The sequence below is a fragment of the Marmota flaviventris genome, chromosome 2 (genome assembly GCF_047511675.1).
Source record: "Marmota flaviventris isolate mMarFla1 chromosome 2, mMarFla1.hap1, whole genome shotgun sequence".
In the NCBI taxonomy this organism is placed as follows: Eukaryota; Metazoa; Chordata; class Mammalia; order Rodentia; family Sciuridae; genus Marmota; species Marmota flaviventris.
In genome coordinates, this window is record NC_092499.1 from 88,505,260 (window position 1) to 88,523,601 (window position 18,342).

The 18,342-nt window shown below is 34.7% G+C and overlaps 1 protein-coding gene across 1 annotated transcript in view; it reads right to left on the reverse strand.

Moving 5' to 3' along the window:
* Positions 1-1,392: 1,392 nt before the first annotated feature.
* The window catches only part of Fsip1 (fibrous sheath interacting protein 1), a 200,226-nt gene continuing 183,276 nt past the window's right edge, over positions 1,393-18,342 (reverse strand). The window contains exons 13-14 of the mRNA XM_071608080.1: positions 11,051-11,561; positions 1,393-2,470 (exon numbers count right to left, since the gene is read on the reverse strand). Coding sequence (XP_071464181.1) covers positions 2,424-2,470; positions 11,051-11,561 — 558 coding nt within the window. The 3' untranslated portion in view covers positions 1,393-2,423. The remainder of the gene's footprint in view (positions 2,471-11,050; positions 11,562-18,342) is intronic.

Genomic DNA, 18,342 nt, shown 5'->3' on the forward strand with positions numbered 1-18,342 from the left:
AGGTTGAGACAGAAAAGTGGCTGGGAACAAGCTTTTCTTCAGGCATATTCCATTTCACTCCAAAATTGACCTCCAAGCCAGCAAGTTATACTTGGAATAAAGGACTTGTTAAAAAATAAAATTATGTTATTACCAAGATGATAGGATTTTTTCCTCCAAAGGTAGTTTATTGTCACGTGTTTCAAGAGAGTTGGATTGAAGGGCAATAAACTTTTAAGTCCTATGAGAATTTACAATTAAGGTGGTACCAGTAGTTTTTGTTAAAGAGTTGCGTATAGAAAAATTGAATAATTTAAGTTCCTAAATTTATTCCAAAAATGAATTGGCTCTTTGTCTTCTGTACTTTTTATCTTGTTCTGGGGAAAATAGGCTTAGAAGGTATCTCAAAATTAAAATTAAAATGCTATTCTTAGTAAAAAAAAATACCTTTTCTTTCTAAATCAGAAGTTTTTAAAAAAAAATTTTAAAAATCTGGAGACTTTATGTTGAATTAAATTATAAAGGCAGTTTACCAGTCCTTGTTAGAGTAGACAAGCTATGGAATGGTGTCAGCTCTTTTAATGACAAAATTCATTACTTAATATCATTCTGTTTTTCTTCCCCTCACTTACACTCCTGTAACAGGTTCACTATGCCCCCAAGTACTATTTGCAGAAGCACACTAAGGTGTCATAAGCCCTTTGCAGTACTGAACTAGAAATAGCTTCTCTGTGTTTCTCCATTTCATTTTTTCTCTTCTCTCTTTCCTTCCCTATCTGTGTCTCTGTGTCTCTTTCTTTCTCTAGGTCTAGGTCTCAGTCTCAGTCTTGGATACATATTCTCTCTCTCTCTCTCTCTCTCAAACACACACACACATACATACACACACACACACACACACACACACACACACACCAAATAAAAGAAAAGTATGGACTTAGAAAGCTGAGCTCCTCTAAAAAGCTCATGAGTAATGATGGCTCTTCTCTGATCCGCTCCAAATTCCCATCCATGCCACCTCTGCCCTCCAACTGTTCTCACTCAAATCCTTCAACACACAGGAATGCCTCATTATTTCTATAAGAATCTAAACTCATGGCTTTTAACTTTTGCTGGCTCGCACAGCAAAAATTTTGGCATCAAGATAAATTATACGGTAGCACACTGACATCAGTATGAATCATTGCTATTTTAAATGAACAAACAGTAAATTGAAATGGAAAGGCTGGGAAAAGAAACTGCCTATCAATACCTCTGAAAATAGTACCTATAGAATTCATTTTAAAAAGTCAAGGAAGTAGGATTCAAGCAATCATTAAAATTATCTAACATCAGTAGATGAATGTGTTCCAGCAAAAAATAACAACACTACACACAAATATTACTCCAAATTTTATTAGAAGCAGCACAATATCCAGCTCATTTTTTGGCTGAAATAAATTAGATTTTTAGTTTTAATTTAATGCCAATTCAGCTTATGGGATATTCACATAAATTTTTCCAATGAATCTAGGTAAATTACTTATAAAAAGACAAAACTTGAGGCTAGGGTTGTGGCTCAGTGGTAGAGTGCTCGCCTAGCAAGTGTGAGGCCCTGGGTTCAATCCTCAGCACCACATAAAAAAATAAATTAAAAAATAAAGGTTAAAAAAAAAGACAAAACTTTTCTTTTAATGGTAGCACAGACTTTTGTTGCTCATCTTGCTAAATTCTCAAAGGCTCTAACTCTGAAAGAATGGACTAAACTGAAAGAATATATCAAATAACTTGTTAAACTACTTAAGAAAAGTATTATGGCTAATAAGTTACTATAAGCTCCCTTAATGTTGACAAAATTCATTTCTTCCTGTGGCCTGATTGCCTTTTGTCTCTTTAAGGACAGAGGGGGAAAACTGTGACACTAAAAGAAATGAAATAGAAATGTTTTTCTACCCTTAGTGAGAAGGTTAACAGAAAAGGCACAATTGACAACATAATCAAATAAAAAAGAAAAAGAAAAAGAATCAAATATAGAACAATCATCAATCATACCACTTTCACTAGTTTAACACACACCCATATGTTACAATGTTGGTTTTTATAACTGTGTCCCTGATGTTGCAAGATTAGCAACATACTTACAAATTTCCCAGAAATTTCAATGAAGAAAAATCATTGAACAATTGTACCCCAAGTCTCAAAAAATAGCAAGGAAATGTAATTTACAAAGCAAGAAGGTTTTTAGTTTTTATTTATTTGTTTGTTTGTTTGTTCGCTTTGGTGCTGGGGATTGAACCCAGGATCTTGTGCTTGCGAGACAAACACTCTACCCCAGCCCCAATGTCAAAATCATTATTTAAGAAATAGTCTCTATAATGCATTCATTAAATTCAAAGAATTCAGAAAGAAATAGACTTTAACTTCATTACCAACTTTCTTCAGAACACATCCCAGGAGGTCCTTGCTTAAGATTCTTCACATTCTTCCACTACATCTTCAGTCTCCTGTTCATCTACATATAAAAATAACAATCAAAGTCATTAGATAATCAGAAATGTGTCCATAATTAAGGCAAATAATTGAGCCTATTAAATATTAAATCCTTTAACATATAATACATCACATTCTCATGTAATATGTATTAGTAGTCACCACAAGTTGTGTATAAAGCTTAAAAGTAAGATCAAAAGATAAGGTGTTTGTCTTCATTAAGCTTCCTTCTCAGACAGAACTTTTTGGGTTTTGAAAGCTGAGATGATTATGGATTTAGAGATAGACAACAAAATTACTTTTTTGCTTTCTATTAAGCTTCCAGGAAATAGGGTAAAGTTAATGCTATATGTAGGGTAGATAAGAAATAATTGACTTTGTCTCTTCAAAAACAGAGATAAATCGTGACACTAATAGAAGAGGAATGGAAATGTTTTTCTACCCTAAGGTGAGAAGGTTAACAGAAAAGACAGAATTGATAACAGAATTAAATAAAGGAAGATAATAAGAATCACAAAAGACTTGTGGAAAATAATATGTCATAGTAGCTTTGGAAAAGAGTCTGGCAATTCCTCAAAAGGTTATGATAGACCTGGTGATTCTACTCCTAGGTATATGCCCAAGAGAAATGAAAATATGCATTCACACAAAAACTTGTTCACAAGTATTCACATCAGCTATTATATATATATATATATATATATATATATATATATATATATATATATATATTACATATATATACATATATATGTATATATAATATAATAATATATATACATATATATGTATATATAATATAATAATACATATATATATTAACCAAAAATTAGAAACAACCCAAGTGTCCATCAAGTATTAAAGTGATAAATAAAATATGGACTATCCATACAATGGAATATTATTTAACAATAAAAAGAATGAAGTATTGGCATACTGCAACATGGATAAACCTTGAAAACATTAAGCATAAAAGGCCAGTAGCAAAAGGTGACATATTGTATGATTCCATTTATGTGAAATATTCAGGCCAGGCAAATTCATTGAGACAAAAAGTAGGATAGTGACTGCCTAGAGCTGGGGATTAGAAGAAAAAAAAAGAATGATAATTAATGGACATAGTGTTTCTTTGAGGTGGGATAAGGAAAATATGAAATCGATAGCAGTAATGGATGTACAACTCTGTGATTATAGCATAAATCTTTGAATTATACACTTTAAATGGGTGAATGCTTTGGTGTTATTAAAGAGTGGCCCCACAAAAACTATGTCCTCATTCTTTTTAGGCCCTGGATTTGTGAATTTTACCTTATTTTGGAAAAAGTTCATTTTCTAAAATGAGGCCAAATTAAAGGATCCTGAGATTAGGAGATCATCCTGAATTATCGGGGTAGGCCCTAAATTCAGTGAGAAGTATTTTTTAAAGAAAAAAGCTGAGGGAAATTAAGAAACCCAGAAAGGAAGGCAATGTGAAGAGAGAAGAAAAGATTGCAGTGATGTGACCAGAAAGTGAGAAAGCCAAAGAACACTGACAGCCATGAGAAACTGGGAAAAGCAAGTAAGAAGCATCCTCCTCTACCGCCTCCAGGCAGAGTGTATGTAGTCTTGGTGACTCCTTGATTTCGGACTTCTGACCTCCAAAACTATGAGAATAAATTTCTGTTTTGGCAATCAGTTACAGCAACCATAAGAAACTAATACAGGTATATAAATTAAATCTCAAAACTATTATTTAAAAATTCAAAAAAATCAGTTGAATAATTAAGTCCAGATGATTTGAAGCTTCCTAGAAAAGTGAGAAACTTAATGATATTGTCATTCCCTCTGTAATGATGCCTATGGACTTTGTTCTGAAGGTCTTATATGCTTGTCCCACTCCACTGTAATTATCTATGAAAGTGCCTCTCTTCATCAATAGACTATGAAAATACTCCAGAGCAGTGATTATGTCCTACTTATTTTGTATTTTGGAACAATGGTCCTCAATTGGGGAAAATTTTGTCCCCCAGTTAACATTTGGTGATGTCTGGAAATACTTTCGTTTGTCAGAACTTCATGGTACACTATTGGCATCTATTGAGTAGAAAGAAGCGGAGATTCCATTAAATATCCTACAATGCACAGAACAGTTCCCGACAACAAAGAATGTCCAGCCCAAGAATGTCAACAGTGTAAGGCTCAAAACCCATGTCCTAGAACATAGTAAACCAGGTAAAACACAGTCACCAAGAGCACCTAAGAAGCAATTAATAGAACCTGTAAAAGTAATTTAACAAATAAATAGGTCTGAGGACAAACTGAGAAAAAGAGAAATCCATGAAGACAACGATGAATTAAGGACTTCACTTGGAGCAAACCAAAATATTCTTTTTTATGTAAATTTTTTATTTATATATGAAAGCAGAATGCATTACAATTCTTATTATATAGAGAGAGCAAAATTTTTCATATCTCTGGTTGTATACATGGTATATTCACACCAATTCGTGTCTTCATACATGTACTTTGAATAGTAATGATCTATACATTCCACCATCATTAATTACCCCATACCCCCTCCCTTCCCTTCTCACCCCTCTGCCCTATCTAGAGTTCCTCTATTCCTCCCATGCTCCCACTCCCTATCCTAATATGAATCAGCCTCCTTATATTTAAAAAAAAAAAAAAGATTGGCATTTGTTTTTTGGGGATTGGATGACTTCACTTAGCATTTATCTTCTCTAACTCCATCCATTTACCTGCAAATGCCATGATTTTATTCTCTTTCATTGCTGAGTAAATATTCCATTGTGTATATATGCCACATTTTTTTTAGCCATTCATCTATTGAAGGGCATCTAGGTTCCACAGTTTAGCTATTGTGAATTTTGCTCCTATAAACATTGATGTGGCTGTGTCCCTGTAGTATGATATTTTTAAGTCCTTTGGGTATAGACTGAGGAGAGGGACAGTTGGGTTAAATGGTGGTTCCATTCCCAATTTTCCAAGAAATCTCCATACTGCTTTCCATATTGGCTGCACCAATTTGCAGGCCCACCAGCAGTGTATGAGTGTACTATTTTCCCCACATCCTCGTCAACACTTATTGTTGTTTTTCTTCATAATAGCTGCCATTCTGACTAGAGTGAGATGAAACCTTAGAGTGGTTCTGATTTGCATTTCTCTAATTGCTAGTGATGATGAACACTTTTTCATGTATTTGTTAATTGATTATTCATCATCCTCTGAGAAGTGTCTCTTCAGGGTCGTTGGCCCATTTATTGATTGGGTTATTTGGTTTTTGGTGTTTAGCTTTTTGAATTCTTTATATACCCTAGTGATTAGTGCTCTATCTGATGTGTAAGGAGTAAAGATTTGCTCCCAAGATATAGGCTCTCTATTCACCTCACAGACTGTTTCTTTTGTTGAGAAGAAGCCTTTTAGTTTGAGTCCATCCCATTTATTGATTCTTGATTTTAATCCTTGTGCCAAAGGAGTCTTATTAAGGAAGTTGGGGCCTAATTCCACATGGTGGCGATTAGGGCCTACTTTTTTTCTATTAGAAAAAGTAGGGTCTCTGGTTTTATTCTTAAGTCCTTGATCCATTTTTAGTTGAGTTTTGTGCATGGTGAGAGATAGGGGTTAAATTTCATTTTGTTGCATATGGATTTCCAGTTTTCCCAGCACCATTTGTTGAAGATGCTTTCTTTTCTCCAATGCATATTCTTGGCACCTTTGTCTAATATAAGATAATTGTAGTTTCATGGGTTAGTCTTTGTGTCCTCTATTCTGTACCATGGGTCTACCAGTCTGTTTTGGTGCCAATATCATGCTGTTTTTGTTACTATTGCTTTGTAGTATAGTGTAAGGTCTGGTAAAGTGATGCCACCTGCTTCACACTTCCTCCTAAGGATTGCTTTAGCTATTCTGGGTCTCTTATTTTTCCAATTGAATTTCATGATTGCTTTTTCTATTTCTATGAGAATGTTATTGGGATTTTGATCAGAATTACATTAAATCTGTATAGGTTTTTGGAAGTATGGTCATTTTGATAATATTAATTCTGCCTATCTAAGAGCAAGGTAGATCTTTCTATCTTCTAAGGTCCTCTTTGACTTCTTTCTTTAGGGTTCTGTAATTTTTATTACATAGATCTTTTACCTCTTTTTTTAGTTGATTCCCATTTATTTTATTTTTTTAGCCTATTGAGAATGGGGTAGTTTTCTTCATTTGCCTTTCTGAGGATTTGTCACTGATACACAGAAATGCCTTTGATTTATGGGTGTTGGTTTTATATCTTGCTACTTTGATGAATTCATTTACTAGTTCTAGGAATTTTCTGGTGGAACTTTTAGGGTCTTCCAGGTATAGAATCATATCATCAGCAAATAGAGCCAATTTGAATTCTTCTTTTCCTATGTGTATCCCTTTAAATTCTTTTGTCCATCTAATTGCTCTGGCCAGTGTTTCAAGAACTATGTTAAATAGAAGTGGTGAAAGAGGGCATCCTTGTCTTGTTCCAGTTTTTAGAGAGAATGCCTTCAATTATTTTCTCCATTTAGAATGACGTTGGCCTGGGGCTTAGCATAGATACCCTTTATCATGTTGAGATATGTTCCTGTTATCCCAAGTTTTTCTAGTGTTTTGAACATAAAGGGGTGCTGTATTTTGTCAAGTACTTTTTCTGCATCTATTGAGATGATCATATGATTCTTATCTTCAAGTCTATTGATGTGATGAATTACATTTAATTATTTCCATATGTTGAAACAACCTTGCATCCCTGGGTTGAATACAACTTGATTGTGGTACATGATCTTTTTGATATGTTTTTGTATTCAATTTGCCAGAATTTTAATGAGAATTTTTGCATCTATGTTCACTAGAGATATTAGTCTGAAGTTTTCTTTTTTTTTTTTTTTTTTTTGATGTGTCTTTGCCTGGGTTTGGAATCAGGGTGATATTGACCCCATAGAATGAGTTTGGAAGTGCTGACTCTTTTTCTATTTCCGAAATAAATTGAAGAGTATTGGTATTAGTTCTTCTTTAAAGGTCTTGTAGAACTTGGCTGTGTCTCCATCCAGTCCTGGGCTTTTCTTGGTTGGTAGACTTTTGATGGCATCTGCTATTTCGTCATTGAAATTGAGCTGTTCAAATTGTGTATATCATCCTGATTCAATTTGGGCAAATTATATGACTCTAGAAATTTGTCAATGCCTTCATTATTTTCTATTTTATTGGAGTACAAGTTTTCAAAATAATTTCTAATTATCTTCTGTATTTCTGTAGTGTCTGTTGTGATATTTCCTTTTTTAAAAAAAAACATATGTTAGTGATTTGAGTTTTCTCTCTCCTACTCTTCATTAGCATGGCTAAGGGTCTGTCAATTTTACTTATTTTTTCAAAGAACCAACTTTTTGTTCTGTCAATTCTTTCAATTGTTTCTTTTGTTTCAATTTCATTGATTTCAGCTCTTATTTTAATTATTTCCTGTCTTCTGTTTCTTTTGGTGTTGATTTGTTCTTCTTTTTTATAGGGCTTTGAGATGTAGTATTAAGTCATTTATTTGTTGACTTTTTCTTCTTTTAAGGAATGAAGTTTGCAATGGAATTTCCTCTTAGAACTGCTTTCATAGTGTACCAGAGGTTTTTATATGTTGTATCTGTGTTCTCATTTACGTCTAAAAACTTTTTGATCTCCTCCTTGATGTCTTCTGTAACCCATTATTCAATAAGTAGCATATTATTTAGTCTCCAGGTGTTGGAGTGGATTTTATTTCTTATTTTATCATTGATTTCTAATTTCATTCCATTATGATCTGATAGAATGCAGGGTAGTATCTCTATTTTTATATTTGCTAATAGCTGCTTTGTAGCATAGTATATGGTCTATTTTAGAGAAGGATCCATGTGCTACTAAGAAAAAAGTATATTCTCTCATTGAAGGTTGAAATATTCTATATGTGTCAGTTAAGTCTAAGTTATTGATTGTATTATTGAGTTCTATAGTTTCTTTGTTCAGCTTTTATTTGAAAGATCTATCTAGTGATGAAATAGGTGTGTTAGAGTCACTCAAAATTATTGTGTTGTGGTCTATTTGACTCTTGAACTTGAGAAGAGTTTGTTTGATGAATGTAGACGCTCCATTGTTTGGGGCATATATATTTATAATTGTTAAGTCTTGTTGTTGTATTATTCCCTTGAACAGTATCTTTATCCTTTTGATTGAAGTCTACTTTATTTGATATGAGGATGGAAATCCCTGCTTGCTTCTGCAGTCCATGTGAGTGGTATGATTTTCCCCTACCCTTCACCTTCAGTCTGTGAATGTCTTTTTCTATGAGATGTGTCTCTTGTAGGCAGCATGGCAGCACAGTGTTGGGTTTTTTGGCTATTTGTTTGTTTGATCCAATCTGCTAGTCTATGTCTTTTGATTGATGAGTTTAGGCCATTAACATTCAGGGTTATTATTGAGACATGATTTGTATTCCCAGCCATTTTTGTTTATTTTTGATATTTAATGTGACTTGGTTTTGCCTCTGATTAGATTTTCCTTTAGTGTAATCCCTCCCTCTGCTGATTTTTGTCATTGTTTTTCATTTCCTCTTCTTGGAATACTTTGCCGAGGATGTTCTGTAGTGCAGGCTTTCTAGTTTTAAATTCTTTTAACTTTCATTTATCATGGAAGGTTTTTATTTCATCATCAAATCTAAAGTTTAGTTTTTCTGGATATAAGATTCTTGGTTGGCATCCATTTTCTTTCAGAGCATTGTATATGTTATTCCACGATCTCCTGGCTTTGAGGGTCTGGATTGAAAAATCTGCTGAGGTACGAACTGGTCTCCCCCTATATGTGATCTGATTCCTCTCTCTTGCAGCTTTTAAGATTCTATCCTTTTCTATATGCTAGGCATTTTCATTATAATGTGCCTTGGTGTAGATCTGTTGAAATTTTGTACATTAGATGTCCTGTAAGCCTCTTGTATTTGGTTTTCCAATTCATTCTTCATGCTTGGGAAATTTTCTGATATTATCTCATTGAAGAGATTGTGCATTCCTTTGGTTTGAAACTCTGTGCCTTCCTCTATCCTGATTACTCTTAGATTTGGTCTTTTGATGCTGACCCATAATTCTTGGATGTTCTGTTAATGGTTTCTAACTTTCTTCACTGTGTGATCAACTTTATTTTCTAGATTGTATACTTTGTCTTCATTATCTGATGTTCTTTTTTCCAAATGATCTAGTCTATTGGTTATGCTTTCTATTGAGTTTTTTATTTGATGTATTGTAGCCTTCATTTCAAGGATTTCTGACTTTTTTTTCCAGTTTCTCTATCTCTCTCTTGAAGTAATCTTTTGCTACCTTATTTGTTCTCTTATCACATTGTTGGAGTGATCAATTTTTGCTTGTATTTGCTAACTTAGGTCATTCTTTAATTCACAGATCATTTTAATTATGAACATTCTGAACTCCTTTTCTGACATTTCATCAACTTCACTACCCATAGATTCTGTTGTTATAGTGTCCTGGTTTGTTTGGGGCACTTTCCTCCCTTGTTTTTTTTCATGTTGTCTATGGGTCTTCCTTTATTGCAGTGTGTATCTGAGATATTACAGTTTCTTCCCTATATTCTTGTAGTACCTGTGCAGATTGTCTGTAACTCACCTTGATGTTGGGCTTCCAGACCCTGCTGGTATCCCTCAATGGATGCTACTGCACCCTGTGTCTGGGACCTAAGTAAGTTGGAGTGGGTGGATCCGAGCTGCTAGGCTTGACCTCCCATGGCAGTCTGCTGATAGGAAGGGGCAATCTTGTGCCAAAGGCTAGGCTCTGGCAGTGTCTGCTTTGCCGGGGGAGGGATGAACCGGGCAAAATCCTGGATCCTGCATGGGTTGTTGTGAGCCATCTGGGCTGGATCTCAGCTCTCGGGGTAGTACACTGGTCAGAAGGGCAGTCCTGCACCAGAGGCTAGGCTCTAGTGAGTGTCTGCCCCACCAAGAAAGGTGTGGATCCAGCCCGCTGTGTGCCTGGACCCTGCAGAGGCTGATGTGGGTGGGATCCAAAATATTCATTTAATGGAAAAAAATTAGCTAATAGTGTCACTATTTCTAAAATCCCAGGGCTCCACTGCAAAGCAATAAGACTACATTATGACAAACAAAAACTTCTCAAACACTCTAGTTCCTTTGAACTGTTTAGTGGAATAATGACATACACCAGCACATACCCCTTTCAAACCACTGCAGTACACTTCCCAAAATCAATCCACCACAACCAGGTTTCATCAATACTGTTACAATCAAGTGGATGGAACTTCAATATTAAGCACACTCAAATTGTACAATTGTCATTATTGGTAGAACTAGTTCTATCTGAGGACCACAATAAGATAACATAATTAGCTTCCTTTCACTAAACTGAAACCCATATTTCTCAAGTGCACCCAGTGAAATCCTGTCACCACATTAATTGACAGCTAGAAACTCTTATTTCAGTTAAGCCTGGAGAGGGTCTTGGACATGGGTATCAAAATAAACAAGCAAAGACTCCTTGGATGATCCCAATGTGCTCCTTTGTTACAAGTAACACTCTGGGATATAAAACACATGTTCTGTAAGTCTCACCTGTTGTTGGTTTCCCAGGAAAACTCAGTTTCAGATGTTGGTCTTCTGATGAAAGGCTCACATTGACACCATACAGTGGATCATCCAAGAAGGAAGGCCTTTTCAATCTCCCAATGCCAACAGTCTTTGACATAAAGTAGTCTTCTGCATCACTAATAACCTCATTCTTGGAAAATTGGAGGCATTTCATATTCTCTGTGTCAATTACAAAAGCTTCTGATATATAATGCCCAGTCAGGGCTTCTGTGAGATAGCACTGTTCAGCAACTTTACATTCTACATTCTCGAGCATATCTTCATCCTCTACCTCAGTTTTCTGGACCTCTGCTTCTGATCTATTTAGTAACTTAGAGAGGATAGATCTAGAAAGCTTGGGGAACTCTGATGTTACGTCCTCAATATCTTCATTTTCTCTGTCAGAAGAAAGCCTCATGATGGACTTTTGTTTGAATGTGCATTCATCCAGAAGACACCTCAACTGTTCCTCAGAGAGAAGTGATGTGGAATCTAACTGATAAAACAAACCAAAAGTTTTCATAATCAATTGATTGAGTAAACATGTTTATGTTTGCTAAAGTTCCAATAATACAATATAATGAAAATGCCAGGAAACCCCTTACATTATATATGCAAGTAAGAAAACAAATTATTGTAAATTATTAAAAAGTGCAAAGCAGCCCTAGAGAATAACTTTAGACTCAATCATTCACACTAGAATTAGAGTGGGGTGGGGGAGGTGAAGGAAATCCTACAAAAATTAATTACTGTACCACATTAATCACTAATACCCTCTCTACACATAAAAGTAACTTGAGCTTAAACAGAGACATCAGAAAAGCACCTTTGATTTTAAAAATCATCAAGCAAAGAAGTAGGCAATCACCTCTTTGATAAACAGACGGGAATCTTGTCATAATCCCCAGGAGGTATTTCTCTGTCTCCACCCATTCCTCAGCATAAACCCAACCACCACCCAATTCCGTAATTGAGAAGAAAAAAAAATCTGAGGCTAATAGATCTTATTGCATCTGCCCCCAGTGATTCACTCTTCTGTCTGCTACAATATTCAGTGGACAATACTGCTGAAAACAGAAAAGGAAGAGTGAAGGAGTAGAGCATCCTGAGATGTGCAGTTGCTTCAAAGTTACAGGTCCAGGCAGGAGCCAAGAGCATTCCAGGAGCAGTGCATTTAGGGAGAAAGATTTGATCACACTTATTAAATATTTACCTGTAAAGATAACCAGGGCTAGGTATTTGAACTAAGACCTTAAAGATTTAGAACATTTTTCTTCTGGTTATGTCCTCAGAAATAAATAAATCAAATCAAAGAATAGAGCCACAGTTTACAAAAATTCAACTGAACTACATGCTACTTGAGTTAAAACAATCTCAAAAAGGAATAGCTTTAAAATGTATTGAAACACATTGAAAAAAAAATCTCTCCTCCTCTAATTAATCAGCATATTCCACAGTGTATTATCTAGGAAAACACTCATCCTCCTTTAAAAAGGAATAAGTTCTCTAAGAATAAGAAGTCCCCATAAGAAAAATTTTATTATTACTTGCAATGGCCTTAATATCTACTTCTGCAAAGCAAAATAATGCTATTATCCTACTTTGTAAGTAAACAGTAAAAAATACTAAATATTCTGTATACATAGAGCAGAGAGAGAGGGGGAGATTCTGCTATTACAACTATAATAGGTAACTCCCCATTAGCAGCATGTAATGCTTCTAGTGTAGCTAATAAAAATAGCATGTAAAAAAATTGCGTATTATAAGATTATGTACTCCATTTGAATCAAATGTATGATATGTCAAGATCATTGAATTGTTTTGAGCAACTAACATGTCAAGATCATTGTAATGTTTTGAGCAACTAACAAAAAAATTTTAAGAAGTTGTGTATTATACTTTTAAAATCTATCATCTGTTTTATTTTTATTTAAAAAATATATATATATATATTTAGTTGTAGTTGGACACTATACTTTTGTTTTTTATTTATTTATTTTTATATGGTGCTGAGGATTGAACCCAGGGCCTTGCACGCACTAGGCAAGTGCTCTACCACTGAGCCACAACCCCAGCTCTTATTTATTTTAAAATTATATTTAATCAACCGATATGAAAACTCAGTGGCAAAAGTCACTGTGAGTTTGAGAATAATAAAGAGATTTTCTGGAAATGTATTCTTAGTAATTATCTGGAATTCACAATTTAGATAACTCACCTGAAGCTTAATATACATATCAAGAAATAGGAGTTAAATTATACATTAGTGAATTCTACTTTTAATCACTATACACATTAGGCATCCAAATGTGGCACTTTATGTATTATGAAGAGCATTTCCTTCACCCTATTATGTAAACCTAGTCAACTAGAAAATGAAGGCTGTCCTTGTGTGGCATTAGACACTTAAAATATACTTTCAAAATTTGCTTAAATAAGATTACTTAACATGAATAGACAATTCTATGGGATTTAGAAAGAGCCTACTAAGGAGCTCCAGTGGTACAATCAGTTAGTGTGCAATACTTCTTCAGAGAGCATACTACTCAACATCCTCATCAAACATCCTCACCAAAGGCTTAGCATTATGAAATTTCCAGATACTAGAGAAAGAATTAGTCCATACTAATGATAAAGAATTATGGAAGGAAGATCTCTAGGGGAACAAAGTGTGGAGGACAGGGTGGTATCTGATATGTTTGACTCCCTCCCAAAATAATATTGATAGGATAGATGCTTGGTGGTTATAATATAGATGGCTAGACACACAGAAAATGAGGCAAAGGGAAAAGCAAAGAAATTATGAACTCTGAGTAAAGCAAGTTGAAAAATGAAGCAAAGACAGTGCATTCATTCATGTGTGTGCGTGCATGTTTGTGTGAGATAGAGAAAAAGAGAGATAATTATTAACTCCAGGACAATCAAAAAGTTAAATAGGAGATCCTATACTATAGGATACCACTTGCTTCTGTTGTGAACAATATTTACACAATCATCATAACACAAATACTAACGTTTAAGGTAACCAAAAGTTGTTAAAATAAGAGAAGAGAGAATGGGTATTTGGAGTAACAAGTTAAATTCTTGATTACCATTTGGGGAACCCAATATATAATGTTAGAACCAATCAATTGTAAAAGTAAGTTACTAAAAAATAATATGGAGGTAAATATTTGCAGGAAACATCCAAGGAGTTAAGAGTGGATAATGCTGGAGAAAAAAATCAGGGGTAGAAAAGTTTGAGTCAAGGAGTTGTCATTTTATTTAAAATATTTTAACACAAGTTTTAATTTTATATAATAAAATTTTAATTCACTTAAAACATAAAAGTAACTTAAGTGTATTCAAAATTTTTAAATAAAAATCTAAAATATTTAAATGAAATTCCCAATTGATTGTATCTTTGGACATCAGAAACAGATCCAGTTTCATAGAGCCAGAAACATATATGATCTTGCAGCAGGAGGAAAGCACTTCTTTTTAAAAAAATACAGAATTAAAATACAAAGTTATATACAAGATCACAACAAATTGTTGGCAGCTTAGAGAGTTAAGTCTGTGTCTGAAAATATCTCATTGAGAAGAAATGCTGATGGAAATGTTTGCTAATGCAAACCCACTCCAAAGCTCATACAACTGAGGGGCCTCATTGTTGAAGCTTCACTGGCTTCACAGCAAATCTGCTTCTCAGTAGTCGAAGATAAAACATAACACATTTCAGCCTTTATGTATCCAGAAATAAGCAGAACTACAATTTCTCGAGGGGGGGAAGCAGCCTGATAGTAAAGAAAACACAAAGACTAGAACCTAGGCTTTCATCAAAGCTCTGTCACCCTGAATGTGTCACCCAAGTTCTCAGGGACCTATCCTTTATCTGAAATGAGGAATTGAAGATAATCTCTAACTTGTCACTCTAAAATTACTATCTTAACAACTACTCCAAAAGTACAATAAAGGATAGGACTGGAGGTACAGCTCAGGGATAATATGTGCACTTAGAATGCTTGAGGCCCTGGGTTCAGCCTCCAGCTCCAGCAAAAATAAAAATAAACAAAAAAAAGAATGAAAGAATAAACTTTCTTATTAACATTAGAGAGTAGACTGGGTAGAATTATAAAAACTAAACAATAGGAAAGAACTTTCATTTCTTTAGCTTCTTCATATCAATGGTGAACCTTCATAAAAATTCTTTGGTCTCAAAACATTTTAAATAAAAATGAATCAAATATCTTAAGCCCTCAAATTAAATTAACTTGATTATAGTATTTCTGGGTGGTTGTACAGATCAGAAATTTTAGTAAAATCCATCTTTCATATCTTGATTCCCAGCAGAACTTTTCCCACAGTAAAATCACAGTAAATGATGCTTGTAGTGTTTTGTAAAGTACTCTATCAATAGATGTCATTTACAAATGCTGAATTGGACTAAACTAGGGCTCTATCACAAACATCCCTAACCACTCTCTACAGTTAAGGACTGTAACACAGCTCCCTCTGGATTGCTCCTGACACTCCAGAGCTAATGAGCTCCATAACTGAACCACTCACTGTGCAAGCACAGTCAAGTAACCATCTGTTTAAGTATTTGCCTCAAATATTCATTTTTCATGCCAGCTCTAATTTCCCAATAGTTTATAAACAAGTTATTATTCTTATCATTCCTGTCTTTCATACATTTCAATAGTTTTAGTTTTTCTAGGTCAGAGATCAATCTGTTTTCTCCCTTTATATGAAAGGCCTTCTCCCCGCATCTTTATCTAGTGGTCCTTTTAGGAATCTTCCTTCTTGTTTTGACCAATACAAACACAGTTCATAGCTAAAGAGTAAATGTATTATGCTCTTGTGGTGTGTGTTCTCATCTACCTTGCTGGGATTATTGGCAGAGAGTTGATGTCGTACAGGATAATTATAACTACCATTTATTAGGCACCTACTCTAGGCTAGACATTGCTGTGTTCATGTTATGTGTACTGATTCCTTTAACCTTTGCAACAAACTTGAGTCACCAAGTAAAAAACCTGTCCAAGGTCAGAAAATCTACTAAATGGTGAACTTGGGCTGAATGCCTCCCACTAGGCTGAACTGCCTCTCACTATAAATGTATTCTCTCTTCCATCTCCCAATGCCCTCTTCTCAACTGGTGTTCATTTATCTGTCTATTGTCTCTATTATTTATTCTGTCTATTCTTTTTTTTAAAAGGCTTTCTACAGGATATTTCAATTATCCACACAAGCTTTGTGTTTTGGGCAAGCTTACACTTGTCCTCTCCTTCGGCTCACTGCAAAACAAAAACTTGACAGCTACAGCTCCATTTTCAGGGTGCCCTCTGTGTATGCCAGTTTGGTACAGGCACTAAATCAGATGAGGAGGCGACTTTTAACTGTTGGAGAGAGAACACAGACTGGTTCACCTCACTTTGGTCCCTGCCTCCCTGGCATCATGATTCTGTGTGACAGGAGTTTCCCAGCCATAAAAACTCAATTTGGGCAATGCATTTGTTGACAGGGCAATCAAAATTATGTCTCTAGTGCAAACAATGAGAAAGTTCACCATTATAAACCAGCAGAGGCAATCTTGGTCTTTGATGTAAGCTTATTTTGGATTTTTTTTCCCTAAACAGAATTTCTGAAGACCCACCCTATAAAGAGTGGAAAGTTATATGTCCTAAATGAACAATGAGAGCATAGATGTAAGTAGTTTTCAGTGACACCTAGTTCAATTTCAAAATAAACAACTAGAAATCATTCCACCCTTTGCTTAACTACCAAGATACAAGTTTACAACTCTCACTTGAAACCACCACTGGCAACACCTAAGTAGCAGTTTATTTTAGTCAAGACTCTTGACTATAAAAAACAGAAACCCTTATCTCAAAAAAAAAGAGGTGATGGGTGAGGGCTATTGTAAGATGTAAGAAGTCATTTCATGGACACCAACAAACAGGAAATAAAATATCAACCAGCTTTGGGAGTCTAGAACTGATAAGCCACCAGGAACTGAAGTCATGTGTTCCATCACTCTCCTTCTGGATTCCTGTGGTCTCTCTCTCTTTTATTTCCCTAGTTTTAATTTTTGATTATAAGAAGGTACAATATTCATCATCAGACAACTTTTCCAATTAATTGGTGCATCCTCTTAGGAAAAAATAAATAATATTTATTCACTAATGTTTGATATATATCTAAATATATTTAACAAGATATCCTCACTTTTACAATTGTTCAAGTGTATCTATTAATAACATTCTTTTTTTCTTTTTTATATACACATGACAGTACAGTGTATTTTGACATATTATACATACATGGAATACAACATTCTAATTATGATCTCATTCTTGTGGTTGAACATGATGTGAAGTTACAATGATCATGTATTCATATATGAACATAGGAAAGTTATATCCGATTCATTCTACTATCTTTCCCATTCCCATCTCCCCTCCCTTCCCCTCATTTACCTTTGTCTAGTCCACTAAACGTCTATTCTCCCCCCGACCCCCAGATTGTGTGTTAGCATCCAAATATCAGAGAGAACATTTGGCCTTTGGTTTTTGGGAATTGACTTATTTCTCTCAACATGACAGTCTATGGATCCATCCATTTACCAGCTAAAGGCACAAAGTCATTCCTTTTATGGCTGAGTAATATTCTGTTGTGTATATATACCACATTTTCTTTATCCATTCATATGTTGAAGGGCACCTAGGTTGGTTCCATAGCATAGATAATGTGAATTGAGATGCTATAAACATTGATGTGGCTGCATCACTGTAGTATACTGATTTTAAGTCCTTTGGGTATATACCAAGGAGTGGGATAACTGAGTCAAATGGTAGTTCCCTGAGGTCTCTTAACTCACTGGTTATCAATTATTTCTGTTCTCTCACAAACTTAGCTGATCTATACTGACTATGGACACTATGTCCTTTAGTTCATATTTTCAACAAGAAAACTTCACAGGTCAATAACAAAATTAATTGACCTACTGAGTCAGATTCAAGTATCTACCATTGACCCAGTAGCACCTGGTGAGGATCACATAGCAAAAAGTTGGTTTCTGGCAGGACCATGGATACAAATGATTTACCAAAGAATAAAGCATGAGCAGGACAGAAAATACCCCCAAAATTCTGCCATATTTTTAAACTACTTGCTATGAAATACATAACCATCAGAAAGCAACCTGCCACTTAATGAAGTTCTACAGTTGACTAAAGGATTAGGAATCAAGGTGTTTCTGAATTTCATCAATCTCATTAAATCTGAGTACCCAC